The 17,320-nt window shown below is 45.7% G+C and overlaps 1 protein-coding gene across 1 annotated transcript; it reads right to left on the reverse strand.

Annotated features, from left to right (window-relative positions):
• Positions 1-7,107: 7,107 nt before the first annotated feature.
• On the reverse strand, positions 7,108-15,268 carry GLRX (glutaredoxin). The gene is made up of 3 exons (XM_073344546.1): positions 14,914-15,268; positions 10,388-10,508; positions 7,108-7,343 (listed from the first exon to the last, which is right to left on the reverse strand). Exons 1-2 carry the CDS (start codon positions 15,118-15,120, stop codon positions 10,398-10,400), a joined length of 318 nt encoding a protein of 105 aa, XP_073200647.1. The 5' UTR covers positions 15,121-15,268; the 3' UTR covers positions 7,108-7,343; positions 10,388-10,397.
• Between the last annotated feature and the right edge of the window lie 2,052 nt (positions 15,269-17,320).

Raw genomic sequence — 17,320 nt, forward strand, 5'->3', positions numbered from 1 at the left:
GGACATCCTCTTTCCTCCTCCTTTTCTTATTTATCTCAGGGGTCTCCAGCCCCACTCTATGCTATGCCTGCTTCTGCCCCTCCTCCGGCTTACCCTCGGCTTTCTGACTTATGCCCGTCACCTCCTTGCTTGCCACCCCCCCCAACCCATACAGACCCACTATTGACCCGCCGGTTGCTCTGCAAGCTCCCCTCGTTCAACAACCCCTTGTTAGCCATGGTACGGATGGTGGTGAACAGATCGTCTTCCCCCATGTTCACTGCTCCTTCGGCCCAGGCGATTTAGTAATATGGCAACAGCAGATGCCCCCGCCTGCGTGACGACCCAGAGAAGGTTCTGCAAACCATTCGGTCTGTATTTACTGCGTTCAGTCCTACATGGGGAGATGTTCAGGTAATCCTGGACACACTTTATCCCCCGACAAGAAATATTCCATTCTGGATGCCAATCGGCGCTGGGCAGGGGAGAATAATACCCGGACTCCTTGGCCCCTGACTAATCCCGATTGGAATCCCAATATGACTGACCAAATGGGCCTTTTAAAGGCTGGTAAAAACAGCCTTTTGGAGGCTATATGCAAAGCTGGTAGTAAAAAGGCTAATTGGTCTAAAATTCGTGAATGCCAGCAGGAGCTTAATGAGCACTCCTCCGCCTTTTTGGCTCGGTTGTCCAAACAGGTTCGCGTATATGGGGGCGGTATAAACCCTGAGGCAGAGGAAAACCGTCCTATGATGGTTTCCTTTTATGTTGATTAAGCAACATCAGATATAAAAAAGTATTTCTCTAAACATGTTCCCGATTGGCCGGGAAAGCCCTTACATGAAGTAGTGCGCCTGGCCACTTTTGTGTTCATTAGTAGAGATAAGGAAAAGGCAAAAGAAAAGCGTAAACAGAAGAGGGAAGAGGTTAGTATGCTGGCAGCAGCATTGAAGGTACCCTTTGGCAACCAGCCCTGGCAGGGTAGGGATGGTTCAGGAGGGAGGGGTCATGGGCGAGGAACGGGTCGGGGAGGAGCATGGAACGGGGAAGGAATGGGAATTGCAACTATTGCAAACAACCGGGACATTGGAAAAGAGAGTGCCCCCTGCTTCCCCGAGGGGCTCCTTGGAAAAGTCAGGTAGAGACTAATTGTTCCTTTCCCCCTAACGCTCCCCAGGACCTTGTTGACCCCCAGTGACTAGAGGTGGAGATTTTGGGAACCTTGGGAGAGTTGGAATGGGATTTGGGGTTACAGTCACAAATTTATCTAAAAATTGGGGAACAGCTTGTGCCTTTTTTAGTAGATACCGGTGCCACCCTCTCCACTTTAACTTTAGTTCCGGGCTCTCTTTCCGATACCAAAGTTTGGGTGCAGGGTATAGAGGGCAATCCGTGCCCGGCTCCCCTATCCTACCCTGTCCCTTTTGAGCTTGGTTCTTTAAAGTTGTCACATAGATTTGGCGTAATGCCAGAGGGCCCTGCAAACCTTCTCAGGGGGGATGTGCTGAGCAAACTGGGGGCACACATATATTGCGTCCCCGAGGGGCTCTGCATGTCCGTCCCGGACTTGGCTGTTGCTTCTCTTATGGCATCGGTTACCCCTGTTCCTGATGTCCTCTCTGAATTGTCCAGTGTTCCACACAGTTTGCGGAGCACGACTTTTACCCATGTAGGCCTTCTTAAATCAGCCGTTCCAGTTAGTCTGGAAACAAGGGACGGACCGCCTCCCTCCGTAAAACAATACCCCTTGCCGAGGAAGGTGGAAGAGGGCATTTCAGTTCTTATTGACAGCTATTTGATTCAGGGGGTTCTAGTCCCCTGCAGTTCACCCTGTAATTCTCCCATTTTTCCTGTAAGGAAGCCTAAACCAGGACCGGATGGGCATCCAGTGTATCGGTTTGTTCAGGATTTATGGGCTATAAATGGTTATGTTATAGCCCCCACATCCAGTTGTCCCTGATCTGAGCACCATTCTAACACTGATTCCTCAGTTGGCCACTTGTTTTACTGTCGTAGATTTGTGTGCGGCATTTTTCAGTATCCCGTTGCCCGCCGATTCTCAATATTTGTTCGTGTTCACCTAGAAGGGCCAGCAGCTAACGTGGACGCATCTTCCCCAAGGGTTTTCAGGATCCCCCACTATTTTTTCCCGGATTCTCACCGAGGATTTAAAAGATATTGTCTTGCCTAGTTCATCTGTCCTAGTTCAATATGTGGATGATTTGTTAATTGCTGCCTCTGATTATAATGCATGTTTAATTGACTCTGTTGTTTTGCTTACTGCCCTAGCCAATAAGGGTCATCGTGCATCTCCATCCAAATTGCAGCTGTTTAAAGATCAGGTAATTTATTTAGGCTTTGTGATTCGACCCGGAGAGCGTTTGCTCTCTCCTGACAGGGTGCAGGCAATTTGGGATTGCCCGCGCCCGGTTACAAAAAAGCAGTTACGGGCTTTCCTGGGGGCTGCAGGGTTCTGTCAACCCTGGATAATGGCCTTTGGGGAACTGGTCAAACCCCTAGTCCAGGCCACCACAACATCGACCCCCGATCCTGTCTCCTGGACCCTGGAAATGGAAGCTGCTTTTGAATCCACCAAGAAGGCTCTGATCTCTGTGCCCGCCTTGGGATTCCCGGATTATGGTAAACCATTTTCTCTTTTCACTCACAAACACCAGGGGGTGGCCAGCGGCATCCTTTTGCAATACCTGGGGGATCGCCCACGCTCCACAGCCTATTACTCAGTGCAGCTGGACCCTGTCATTCGGGGCTCTGTCTCCTGTGTACGATCCAGTGCCGCTGCCGCTGTCATGGTTGAACAGTCACGACCTATTGTTTTGGGGCACCCTCTGATTGTCTGGGTCCCTCACGAGGTTGAGGTTCTCTTAAAACAATATTTTACACAGGCATTGTCTCCACAGCAGGCTCCTAAATATGAACTAATCCTGTTTGCTGCTGATGTTACTTTACGCCGCTGCAACGTCCTCAATCCAGCCACGATGCTACCCCTCCCGGAGGACAGTACCCCTCACCATGTTTGTATGGATGTCGTCGTGCAGGATGGTAAGCCTCGCCCGGATTTAGCTGACTCCCCTTTAACCAAGCCCGACTTACTCCTTTTCACCGATGGGTCCTCGTACTATTTAGATGGCCACCGGGTCTCGGGCTATTCAGTTACCTCTCAGGCAGACATTATCGAGGCTGCCCCCGTACCACCTTTCTTCAGCGCCCAGGGTGCAGTTATACGCGCTTACCAGGGCTTGTTTGTTGTATTCGGGAAGGACTGTTACTATTTACACGGACTCTAAGTACGCTTTTGGTGTTTGTCATGCTATGGGCCAGCTCTGGAAACAATGAGGATTTTTAACCTCCTCAGGCACAAAAATCACTAATGGCCCTCTAATTTCTGCCCTTTTGGATGCCATTCAGTCCCCTCGCCAGGTGGCAGTGGTTCACTGTTATGCGCATAGGCAGCCTAACACTTTTGTATCCCAGGGCAAAGCATTAGCTGACTCAACCGGGAAGGCTGCAGCTTTACAGCCCCTCCTGGTTTTGTCTTCCCTCCCCCTGGATACGCCCTTCCCGCCTGCTGACTGGATGCTGTTATATACTGACGTATCCTCGGAGGAGCTTCGAGACTGGAAACGCTGGGAAGGATCTGAGGGCCCTGATTAGGTTTGGCGAATCGGGAACAAACCTATTCTCCCTCGTCGTTATCTACTCCCTTATCTACGCTGCTTATTCTACCTTATTCTCCCCCTTATCCGTTATCTACGCTGCTTATTATTTTCATTCCTTGGGTCACGCTGGTATCTAGGGCACAGCAGCTGCTATACTAAAATCTTGGGCGGCGCCCCATGTTTATCCAGCGGTGAAGCGGGCTCTCGGCTCGTGCCCTACTTGCCTGGCCTTCTCTGCTAAGACTCGGCTTGATGCCGACTTGAAGGGGGGGAAACCCTGGGCAAACTTCCCGTTTCAACGCTTGCAGATGGACTATGCAGAAATGTCTAAAAGCTCAGGGTTTCACCACCTCCTTGTCATAGTGGATCAACTTTCCGGATGGCCTGAAGCAATACCAACCAGAAAGGCAGACGCAAGATCTGTGGTAAAGTTTTTAATGAAAGACATTGTACCCAGGTTTGGTGTCCATGAAGTCATCGATTCAGATCAGGGCTCACACTTTACTGCAAAGATTTTGGAGGAATTGTACCGGTGCTTGGGGATTATCCAACAATTACATACGCCATACCACCCCTAGTCTGCAGGTCAGGTGGAACGCATGAACCGAACAATAAAGACAATGGTAGCGAAGTTCTGTAAGGAGACTGGACTTAAGTGGCCAGATGCCTTGCCTATAGTCTTATGGCACATAAGATGAACCCCACGCATTCCCCTAGGCCTGTCCCTGTTTGAGGTGTTGTTTGGGAGACCAGCTTTAGTCCCGGGAATTTATGTTCCTGCACATGCTAGCCTCTTGGATGGAGATGAAACTTTGGCCAGATATGTTGCCAGACTGCAAAAGGAGCTGACTGACAACCAATCTGAAGCTCAGTTGTTTCAAACCGCACCCTTAGGGTTACAGGTTCATTCTTTTAACCCAGGGGACTGGGTAATGGTAAAAAAGATCCCCTGCACTGATCCCCTGGAACCCCAGTGGGAGGGGCTGTACCAGGTTCTGTTATGTACTTATTCTGCTTTAAAAGTTGCAGGTAAAGGTTCCTGGATCCATCATAGCTAGGTTAAGTTGGTGCTGGGACCCCCACCTGACCTTGACAAGCCATCAGACGAGCCACTTCACGAATGAACACCACTCCCAACCCATGGACTGAGCTTTCCAGCTACTGGAACGTTTACAGCCCACCAGGACTTCTTGTGTTCCTGTTTATTGGACTTACATTGGTGGTGGTGTGTTTTTTGTATGATATAGAGGAGGATGCCGACATTGGTATGGTTTGCCTGGGGGGGTCCTCTTCCTATTCCCAAGTCCAGTACAAGGATGGGAGGGCAATAGCTTCTTGAATTTAACCCACTCTATAAAACAGGGTGTGAATTGAACACAGTGTTGGATTTGTATTCATACCTCCACATATTTGGGTCAGGAGGTCCCACTGGTAGGGGTACCTATCCCTCTTAATTGAATACTTCAAGCTAAGCTATGGGCAACTACATTTAACTGGAACATTATGATCCAAAGATGGTCTATTGATATGGTGGCCCAGGGGAATTATGCTTTATGTGTGTCACGATGTAAGGGCATGGAAAATAGTTTTTGTGGGGAAGTTTGTGGGGTGCAAGGACACCACCCAGATCAGCTCTGGTGTGGCAGGCCCCTCCACTTACTCCGGGGCCCCCTGGCCAGTCCCTGAGGGGTCTGGCTGGTATTGGTTATGCAATCACACAGCCTATAAGGTTCTCCCGGCAGGATGGTGTGGTACATGTACCTTAGGGGCTAGAGTACCCGCCGTGACAGTACACCAGACCCTGACCCAGGGAGAGATCCGCAATCTAGTAGGGAGAAACCGACAAAGTATTCCTTTAAACCGTCTTTCACAACGGCCCACAGGCTTTCACTCCTTTGTGTGCTGGTTTCTGCCATAGCTAGGAGTAAGCAAGCTAGAAAAAGCTATAGTTAACATTTCAGCTGCTTTGGAATTAATGGCAAATGCTACTGCAAATGCCTTATCTACCCTTCAAACTGAAGTAACTCAGTTACCCCAAACTACATTGCAAAACCGCCTAGCACTGGACTATCTCCTCGCAAACCAGGGCGGGGTTTGTGCTCTGGTTAACTCAAGCTGTTGTGTATTTGTAAATCAGCACCACAGGGTGGAAACTGACATCCACATCCTCATGCAGCAAGCAGCCCTCTGCCACCACGTCAGCTTCGACAATACCAGTGCTGGATTCCAGGAGGTCTGGAACTGGCTCACCTCATGGCTACCAGATGTGGGTGCTTAAGGATGGCGTATTTTGTATTTAATTCTTTTGGCTGTTAGTGCTTTTGTGTTATTTTTTGTGTGCCTACAATGGTGTAGTATGTGCTGTTGGCAACTGCTAACCCTGCATGGCAGTTACTCAGCCTCGATATAGCTTACTGACATACAAAAGAAAAGGGGGGACTGTTAAGGAAAAGTTAGTATATGTGACTCCATTTTGGTTTGGGGCTCACCATTGTCTAAAAGCAAGCACATCATGCACCAGGAGGAGTGTTCCTTAGATACTGCATTCCTGTGAAAACCCTCCCCCTTGTTTCCTGTCTTGACTCCCGGTTTCTGTTCTTTGTCTGTTCCTAACTCCCTGCCTCCTGGCCTTGTGATGTGGGCCTCCCATCCTGATAAGAAAGGTTACTGATGCATTGCTTTAGGTCCATGTTGTGTAGTTGAAGTAATAGTTGAGCATCGGGAATGTATCTAGCAGGGAGAGGTGGTAGATAAGGAAAGAGTTTGTCTATTAGCTAAGGTTTCTGATGCACGAGGGTAACATGCTTTGCTAAAAGGTATATAAGCTTTGTATAACTTGCATTTGGGGTCCCCTTCTGACTAGCAGGGGGGCACCAAGCTCGAATGTAATAAACTTAATATCTTTCAAGTTATTTCCATTTAAAGACCCAACATAGTTTACAAGCAGACTGCACCTCCCCCAGAAAATTACACTTCCTCATGTAGCATTCCTTTCCTATCCAGCTGCACCCATTCTGAACTAGCTGAGCTGCAAGTATCTGCCTGTAGCTGTATGTTGTAATAAGGGCAGCACAGCAGAGAATATTGTTTTCTCAACCCTTGTTAAGAGACTTGTCAGGGTTACCAGAGGGTCATATGCTTGGCAGATGGCTGGGGTCAGTATGCACTGACTCCAGCAGCTACTTTCAAACAGGGTTCCAGGATCCCATTTGGCCCTAAGCATCAACATCCTACACTTCCCCCTATATGGCTTCAGCTTAATACATGGTCAAAGTGGAAAACAGCTAAAGTTCTCTACACTACTAAGGAAGAGTTGAGTTGCTGGATAACTATCCTGAAGGGTGGGGGAGGGGCCGAGAGAGAAATGTGCACAGAAGGGAGACAGCAGGAGTATAATAAGGCTTGAGCAGTACAAAGAATGTTTGTATTGGTAAACGGTAAACACACCTCATAAGTGCAAACATTTTATTCCTTTAGGCAAAGTCCAACCATTTTCTGGGTTTGTTCCCAGGGCTAGACAGGATGAAGGGATATAACATATTGCACCACTATTACCATCACCAAAAGAACAGGTGCCCAATATCCACATCTCTTGTAGATTTAGAAGGAAATCAGATGGCAACAGGAAAGTCACTGTTAAGGCTCCGGTGGCAGGTGATGCAGTCACAAATTCCAGTCATTTTTGGCCTGAAATTAGAAATGATATAAGTAGAGATTACAGGTTATTTTTGGAAGAGGCCAGTTTACCAAAAGAATACATGCCTAGAAGAGCTCTTAGATTTGATTTAAGAAGTCTAGTTACATTAGTGACATAAGTACTGCAGGATACTCCATGGAAGTGTAGCCGTCTTTGACTAAGAGATCTATTGTTCAAATCGTTAAGGAAAAAAACCAGTAGGGATTTTTCAGAATGAAGAGTTCAGGCAGATTGAGGATATGATTGGCTGACATAGTCCAGAGTGCAGCTTGTCAGGAATTTTCATGAACAGCTTGTCAGAAGAGGCTGATTTGTTGAAACCAAAACTTTTCATGGAAATGTATCAGTTTTGACAAGACATGCCTCAGTTCTATGATGAAATTTCTGGTCAAAAGAAAAGAGACCAGAATAACCAATAGCCCATTGGTTATTAGGGAGCTTACTTGGAAAGTGGGAAAACCAGATTCAAGTCCTGCCTAATTCTGAGCAGGGACTTGAATCTGGTTCTCCCACATCCCTGGGCTATTGGCTATTCTGGGATGGTCTCTCCTTCTCCTCCCCCCCCCCGCCCCACCTCCCCCCTTTTTTTGTTGGAGATATAAAAATCAAAAGTGTCAAAACTTCAACATTTTTCATTAAGTGGAATACTTGTTTTTTTGGCCAGCCCTAGTTCAGGGCAAGATAATTGCTTTCCTATCAGAGGGCAGAGAGTGTTGTAATGTGGCAAGCACATACGAAATTTCAAGAAAGCAGGAAAGCTTAGCAGAGGGTTATTTAGAGGCGCTGCATCTAAGTTACCAGTATTTGGGCAGTAAGCAGGGTATTGCATGAACATTAAGTTTACAGTAAAGTAAGGAGTGTTATTTCTATTTATCTGCTGGCCGAGATGCCATCCACTGAGCTCCATGAAGCACTAAAGACAAAGAAAGACTGAGTTTAATGAGTAGTTTAGTTAGTGGGAAGAGAAAACAGATCAAGTTTAAATATTTGCATTACTTATATTTGCGTAGCAGCACTCCCAGTGACTCAAGTCACTATGCCAATGCTAGTGATGCCAGTACAGTACTGGGATTTCAGTTCTAATAAGGTGGATTCCCAGCGCTCTGTCCCATCCCTTTTAAAAAGTGATAGATAACACACAGCTCATGCTCTCCTAGCAACAGTCACCGTGACTACGTTGTGCTGCACCGGCTAGCCTAGTGCTTTCTCCAGTCTGCAACCCTTGGGGGGGTGGTGGTGGTTCTTGTTTCAGCAGCAGCAGATCTGGTGCTTTGTAAATCTAGATATATAGGAAGTTCTGCACTAGGGTGGCTACCTCACATTTTCATAGGTTTGAGATTATGCTGAGTTTCTATAAAACCCATCAATGCTTTACCCACCTTTATCTTCCTACCCCCCAGTCAAGTGTGGCAAGTTAAGTGGCCTTTCCTAATACTCCCCCGCTCCCCCAGGATTAGACTAAAATGAAGATCAATCCCTGCCCATACATGTTAGAGCCCCAAGATAAATAGCCATCTCTTAAAGGCCTTTTCATCCATAGGTGATGAAGCACTTTATAGAGGTGGTAAGTGTTGTGTCCATTCTATAGATGGGGAAATGGAGGCACAAAGAGGTGAAGTGACTTGGCTAAGGTCATTCAGCAGATTCCTGGTCCAGCCAGGACTAGAACCCAGGTTTACCAAGTCCCACTCTAGTACCCTGTCCACAGGATCACAAAGCTTTCCACTGACTTAATACTCCCATGTAGTTTTTCTGGTATTATGACAGACATCCTTCCAGCTAACTAAGCAATGCTGCCCGATTCATTTCCACAACCTTCTGCCTCTAGTTTCTGATATGAGACCAATATGAATCCCTTGTAGATTTAATCCATCCCTGGCTATACAATATCCAAAGACCACTGGTGAGCGTGTTGCAGGTCCCCCTCTCTACTCAATCCATGGAGGATACAAGTCTGTTACAGCCCCAGCTAGACAGCCTTGACTATTTAACTTAAGTTGTATCAGCTCGTGCTTATAGCTCTGTAGGTCCCTGGTTCCAATTCCCTCCGCGTATCAATCAAAATGGTGACCGCCACACTTGTATTACTACACAACACTGTCTTTTGGTTCTGTTTGTACAGCCCTAGCACAATGGGATCCTGGCCCATGACTAGGGTTCCAAGGCACTGGGAATACAAGACAGTATCATTTTAAAAAGTAGTGCCATCAGGTAACAAATATGGTAAATTAACAGACTGTGGGAACTTGCAATGGATCTCTTAGAGCACACATGATGATACCATGGCCCCATCTTCTCCATGGTTGTCAGTCAGGCTACATCTCTCTCTACTCCTAAAGGAGCTTCTGCCCTGTGATGTAAAGAGTCTATTAGCTGCAGTAGGTTTCAGCAACCTATATCCTACACAGACCAGCTAGGAAAGGGTAACAGTCAAACACTTGGGCAAGTGTAACATTCTCTCCGGTAGGGTAGTCAACTGGTAGGCAAGCTGTTGCAAGTAGAAAGAAACCATGAGCGGACCTGGGAATCAAACGCTGGTCAACTGCATCACAGCACTCACCATTATGATACTGAGTCAGGCATAAGCATTAAAACAAAACCCCAACCACCACAAGAATGCTTCTGTTTTTAACCTGAGAAACACAATGCTTCACCATTCTGCAGGAATGAATCTTCTTGAAATATATTTGGATATGGGCAAAAGTGGTGACATCATGTATTCACCTGGATCTGAAATAAGAGCTACCAATAACATATCCTTGTGTGGTTCTGCATCCTCCTTATCCCTGCAAGCAGAGCGGACTTTGTATTATCCTCCACTAACCTTTCACAAAACAACCAGCAGGACATTTGCATTTGTGTTACAGAGTGAAACTGACGGTGTCCTGATTTTGTTTCCCTGGAAAGGTGCAGTAAGCACAGTACCAGTTACAGCTGAGTCAGAAGTAGCATTGATCTACCTGATGACATTCAAATTTCTTCTCTGATACAGGAACTGGTTCCTGGTGGTTCGAGTATGTTCCCCCTCACTTACCTTCATGTTACTATAGAGCACCAATTTGCGTTAGCTTTTGAGAGAGTTTTCCTTGCTCTTCTAAAGCAACCAGATCAGAATATCCACCAATGCAGACTTCTCCAATATACACACGGGGGACCTAGACGTGCACACAAATTACATTTGTTAGTCAGTGGCGAGGAAAAACAAGCTGTACAGCAGGATCTCTGAAGACATTAGGGCCCAGATTCACAATGTTACTTACATGTTACAAAGCCTAATCCCTAGATGCTCTGCCACCCAGTGGAATTCACAACCCTGCATTAGGTACCATCAGTTTTATGGCGAGAACAGGAGTACTTGTGGCACCTTAGAGACTAACAAATTTATAGAGCATAAGCTTTTGTGAGCTACAGCTCACTTCATCGGATGAGCTGTAGCTCACAAAAGCTTATGCTCTAATAAATTTGTTAGTCTCTAAGGTGCCACAAGTACTCCTGTTCTTTTTGTGGATACAGACTAACACGGCTGCTACTCTGAAACCTGTCATTATATATGGAGAGAGGTAGGCACAGCAAGTTGAGCAGGGGCCATCTAAGTTAGTCAGGAGTGAAATTCAGAGGAAAGGGGTGGAACTGAGGCTATTGGCTATTCTGCTCTGTTATCTTGTGAGAAAGATCTGACCTAGTTAGGCACCTCACTCCAGGAGAGGGTTCACAGCTGAAAATCCATGGCCCCCGCCCCCGGAAGCATCTCCCTCTGGCTGGTCAGTCCAGGCACCTAGGCTGGCTTCTTATCAGAATCCTTTCCTTAGGCACCTAACTCTTCCCATGTATTGTATGGAATGCCTGGGACACGAACTTGGGGTTGTAAATTCCACTGAGCGACAGGAATCCTAGGATGTAGGTGTTGCAACACCTAACTTGCCTTTGTTAATCTAGCCCGAAGCTCTTAACTGGACCTTTGCCAAACCTCAAGAGGTTTGGTTTTAGGACTACAAAAAATAGTCAGGGTTGGGGAGAAGTGTGTCATCATTGACTCTACTTGCCCATCCCTATGAGATATCTGCAGATTGACAACTCAAAGGCAAATCTCTATGCCTGTCCAAGTGATTTTGACACCAAAATCTATTTTGTGTTCAAAACAAAACTACATTTCCTGTGTAAAGCCTGAGTCAAATTATTTTTAACTTACTAGAACAGGCTGGCCTGCTACTATGCAAGTTGTTATCTGGGAGGAAATCTGTTTTCCAATCCTTGTGCAACTTTGTGAAATATAAAACTGAAGGGTCACAAGTGAGACTTGCATAACAATAAGAAAAGGAGTACTTGTGGCACCTTAGAGACTAACCAATTTATTTGAGCATAAGCTTTCGTGAGTACAGCTCACTTTATCGGATGCACTTTATGCATCCGATGAAGTGAGCTGTAGCTAACGAAAGCTTATGCTCAAATAAATTGGTTAGTCTCTAAGGTGCCACACGTACTCCTTTTCTTTTTGCGAATACAGACTAACACGGCTGCTACTCTGAAACCTTGCATAACAATGTGTGTCCTCTGTGCTGCAAATGAGGAAGTTGCTTCATAAGTAGTTGGGAAAACCTTCCACCAGGGGAATACTAATTGCTTCACAAGTATTATGACTCACAATGAGGGCATTTTGAAGTAGATAATAGTATAGCTACTTTACTGCTACATAAAGTGGGGCAATTCAGATAACCGCTCTGTCTAAAGCTATATATATATATATATATATATATATATATATAGAAAGAGTGGCAGAGCTGAGTCTAAAGCCCAAGACTTCTAGTCCTATGCTCAAACTACTAGACCATACTTTCACTTTGCTTGTGTTGTGAAAGGTTCTCTTGTGCACAGGTTTTCCATGGTGCTTATCACCATAGTGTCTATGTACATTAAGATTCCATGCCACTCTTACAGTGCAAGTGACAGGGCAAGAACAGTGTGTTCAGAGTGAGTTAATATTAGGCTTATTATGGATTGTGCCGAGCCTGCTGTGAAACTGGGGGAGCGTATCCACCATCTTCCATTTAGGATAGTTATAAGAAGCCGTTAAGCTCATTTATATTACCAGATAGCTGACACAACAGGACCACCACCCCAAACACATGCACTTAGCAAGGTTTGAGTAGGTTTCAGAGTAGAAGCTGAACTGTAAGGGTCAAAGGGTATCCCTGATGAATTGTACAGCAAATGCAGGGGCCAGAGCATTGACTGGATCGGAGCTGTGTTCATCTGGGTGTCTGACAGAAATAGCAGAAAGACCGGAAAAGCTGACAGAAGGCAGCAAGGAAAGCCAGACACAAAACACAGCCACAGAAGCACAGACAGCATGGCCCAGAGAAAAAGCCAACAGAACTTGTTGACCCAGTACTGGCTGAAATAGATTTGGAGCTAGCAGTAGATAACCATATCTGGGTGTGTTCAGGGAAACAAAGTCTTTGTAAATAAACAGGGATTGCATTGAACAAATAGCTGATTCCATCATCCATAACCTATCCTGAAGGATGACCCAACACTCTCACAAATCTTGGGAGATAGGCCAGTCCTTGCCTACAGACAGCCCCGCAACCTGAAGCAAATACTCACCAACAACCACATACCACACAACAGAACCACTAACTCAGGAACTTATCCTTGCAACAAAGCCCGTTGCCAACTGCGCCCACATATCTATTCAGGGGACACCATCACAGGGCCTAATAACATCAGCCACACTGTCAGAGGCTCGTTCACCTGCACATCCACCAATGTGATATATGCCATCATGTGCCAGCAATGCCCCTCTGCCATTTACATTGGTCAAACTGGACAGTCTCTACGTAAAAGAATAAATGGACACAAATCAGATGTCAAGAATTATAACATTCATAAACCAGTCGGAGAACACTTCAATCTCTCTGGTCACGCAATCACAGACATGAAGAAAAGGAGGACTTGTGGCACCTTAGAGACTAACCAATTTATTTGAGCATGAGCTTTCGTGAGCTACAGCTCACTTCATCAGATGTTTACCGTGGAACATCTGATGAAGTGAGCTGTAGCTCACGAAAGCTCATGCTCAAATAAATTGGTTAGTCTCTAAGGTGCCACAAGTCCTCCTTTTCTTTTTGCGAATACAGACTAACACGGCTGTTCCTCTGAAACAGACATGAAGGTCGCTTAAAACAAAAAAACTTCAAATCCAGACTCCAGCGAGAAACTGCTGAATTGGAATTCATTTGCAAATTGGATACTATTAATTTAGGCTTAAATAGAGACTGGGAGTGGTTAAGTCATTATGCAAGGTAGCCTATTTCCCCTTGTTTTTTCCTACCCCCCCCCCCCCAGACGTTCTGGTTAAACTTGGATTTAAACTTGGAGAGCGGTCAGTTTGGATGAGCTATTGCCAGCAGGAGAGTGAGTTTGTGTGTGTGTGTGTGTGTGTCCAGAAAAAAAAAGGGGGGGGGGGTGAGAAAGCCTGGATTTCTGCTGGACATGGCCCACCTTGATTACCATGTACATTGTAGGGAGAGTGGTCACTTTGGATGAGCTATTACCAGCAGGAGAGTGAGTGTGTGTGTGTGGTTTTTGGAGGGAGGTGAGGGGGTGAGAGAACCTGGATTTGTGCAGGAAATGGCCCACCTTGATTATCATGCACATTGTGTAGAGAGTTGTCACTTTGGATGGGCTATCACCAGCAGGAGAGTGAGTTTGTGTGTGTGGGGGGGGCGGAGGGTGAGAAAACCTGGATTTGTGCTGGAAATGGCCCAACTTGATGATCACTTTAGATAAGCTATTACCAGCAGGACAGTGGGGTGGGAGGAGGTATTGTTTCATGATCTCTGTGTGTATATAATGTCTGCTGCAGTTTCCACGGTATGCATCCGATGAAGTGAGCTGTAGCTCACGAAAGCTCATGCTCAAATAAATTGGTTAGCCTCTAAGGTGCCACAAGTACTCCTTTTCTTTTTGCAAATACAGACTAACACGGCTGTTACTCTGAAACCATCATCCATGTGTCCTCCCAACAGAAACAATCCAAGGGATCACAACTTTTGGCTGTTTGGATCAATCAGGTTAATTGTATCTATGATGCCATAGACATAACAATGAGCACCTTCCAAATACATAGAAAGCCAGTAGGGAAGCTGAAAGGTTTCTATAAAATGTATCACACTTCTTAATTAAACTAGTTACACAATAGCTCTGGAACAGAGCAAGACCCACAGAGACGAGCATAGTGAACCAAAGAGATCTAAAATACTACAGCACACAAGACAGAAATACTGCAGTTACTCTGAACATAGGAAGCCATTTTACAAGAGAAAAAACAAAAGACACCACAAAGAACATTAAAAACCAATTAAACAGGCTTGGGAGAAAAAAAGCCTTGGGCTGTATTTTATTTTCCCTTCTATTCCACCTAGCTAGACTGCAAATTCCTCAAGGGAGGGACCTGCCCTCTGCCAGCAGAGCACCTAGCACACTGTTGCACAGTGCAAAGATCAGAAAACTGTGACCACGATTAAGCAACTATCAAATATGAATAATTGAAAAACTTACTGTTCTTGCCCCTGTTGTCTGCTGGAAATAATCCTGAATGCCATCCATATCATCTTGGGTGGTGATGTCAATGAATTCTAGGTGGCCTTTCTTGAAGGAATATTTGTTGAGTAGTTTAATTGCATTACGGCAGTAAGGACAGGTTGGCTTTATAAAAACAGCCACTTTATCAGGTTTGATTTTGCTCTGCACAAACTCCCGAGTCATGTTTACAGTATTGCTTTCAAACACAAGGAGGAGTCAGGCAGCTCTATCCTTCCAGTAGAACAGAAACAGTAATAGCTAAAGCAGTAAGTGACTGTAGTTTTTGTAAGCTGCAAACTGCCTTCCTTATAGGGCCCCCACCCTGTAGGAGGAGTTTTCCTTCACTCAGTCTTGGATGTTAAAGAGATAATGAACCAAGCTTCTGGGCACTATTTTAGCAATTCCATAGTTGCAAACAGATGAATGGTTTTCAAATGTGAAGCAATTTGCCCATCAGCTGTTATTTCAGCATCTCTGAGTTGTGATATGAGAAAATTTATACAAATGGGCTACTCTGCAATGTTTCCTTATTAACTAATGTATGCAAAAAGGGTTAAACCTTAAGCCTTGCCTCTCTCGCCAGACTTGAGTTTGTGTGGTGGCTTGCCTGCTGCTGGTTTCAGCTGTACGGAAGGGTGGATATCTCTCTAATGCAGTTTTTCTCAACCTTTTTGTGCTGGTGACCCACTTTGGACTCCCCCCCACTAAGGAAAATTGTAATTCTGTACCTTATGTTTGGGGCTTTACCCCCTTGGTGCTCAGGACTTCAGTCCTGTGCAGCTTGGGCCTTCAGTCCTGCAGGGTGCGGGGTTTGGACTTCAGCCCCACATGGGGCACAGCACATGGGGCTTCAGCCCCACCAGGTTCAGGGCATCAGGCCCATGAGGCATGGGGAAACTGAGATACAGAGAGGCTAGGGGTCTTGCTCAAAGTCACACACTGAGTCAGTGACAGAAAACGACAGGTTTCAGAGTAACAGCCGTGTTAGTCTGTATTCGCAAAAAGAAAAGGAGTACTTGTGGCACCTTAGAGACTAACCAATTTATTAGAGCATAAGCTTTCGTGAGCTACAGCTCACTTCATCAGATGCATCTGATGAAGTGAGCTGTAGCTCACGAAAGCTTATGCTCTAATAAATTGGTTAGTCTCTAAGGTGCCACAAGTACTCCTTTTCTTTTAGTGACAGAAAAGAAATCCTAAATCCCAGTCCTGTGCTCTAACCTCTACTAGACCAAGGCAGTTTACTGAACATGGCCCCAATCCTGCAAACAGTTATGCACATAATTATATATATCTGAGAAATTCCATTGAAGTAACTGGGCCTATTCCCAGGCATAATATTAAACTTGTTTAGCTGTTTGCAGGCTTGGGGCCTAATACAGAAGAACGATAAATACAATTACGTCTTTTTAAATAACAAAAAGAAAACTCTCTCTTCCACTTGGTCTACCTGGTAATTCATGTGCAGGTTCTAAGACCCCTCCACTGCATTGAAAACTCCCTAGGCTTATGTGTGTACCTGCACAGTTCTTAATACTGGGTCCAGACCTAGGAAGATCCATTTGTTTCTCTAGCTGTGAAGGGTTGGGATTGCTCAAATGGAAGCCTATAAAGATCTTAACTATAATTTTGACTGGTGGGTGATTATGTTATTTATTGATGGAAGGGATATGTGTGTGTGTGTGTTAACGGCAGTAATCTGCTTTTAATCATTCAATTTTTTACAACATGTCAAGATGAGCCTAGAATACAGACTAAGGGCCCCAATTCATGGAATGTTTATATAAATCAAAAGAAGTAAATAAAAGTAAATAAAAAATACAGTTTAAGGGGGTGTATTGAGAGCTCTGTGCCAGATTGTGAACTTCTGGCTCCCACAGGTGAGCAGTTCCTCATGTGAGTAGTCTCACTAGGAACACTTGTGTAACTGTTCAGCGTCAGAATAAATGTTTCACAACCTGACCCATCTTAGACACAAATAGAGCTTTGGAAGGGAGGTACGGGGAGGAGTGGCTGCATCTGATACTGTATTGGCTTGGCCTTGTTGGGGACACTGGGGCATGGCCACTAGGTAACTCGAGGGGATGGAAGACCACGAGTGTCGATGAAGCCCCCTCGCACTAGGCCCCGGTGTCCTTGGCCCCCCCCCTCCTGCCTGGAGGCACTCGCAGCAGCTCTGCGTGCTAGGCCCAAGTGTCCTTGGCCCCCCCGCCTGGAGGCACACACAGCAGTTATGCTGAGAATCTGCAACAGTATGTTGCAGAGTCAGACTGCCTGAAACTAAGCAAGGCCAAACAGGGGAGATATGAAAGAACAATGCTGAATAAAGCAGCTTTATGTATAGTTTAACAAATGATACAGAGAATCAGGGAACTAGCTGGGA

The sequence above is a fragment of the Lepidochelys kempii genome, chromosome 5 (assembly GCF_965140265.1).
Source record: "Lepidochelys kempii isolate rLepKem1 chromosome 5, rLepKem1.hap2, whole genome shotgun sequence".
NCBI lineage: Eukaryota > Metazoa > Chordata > Testudines > Cheloniidae > Lepidochelys > Lepidochelys kempii.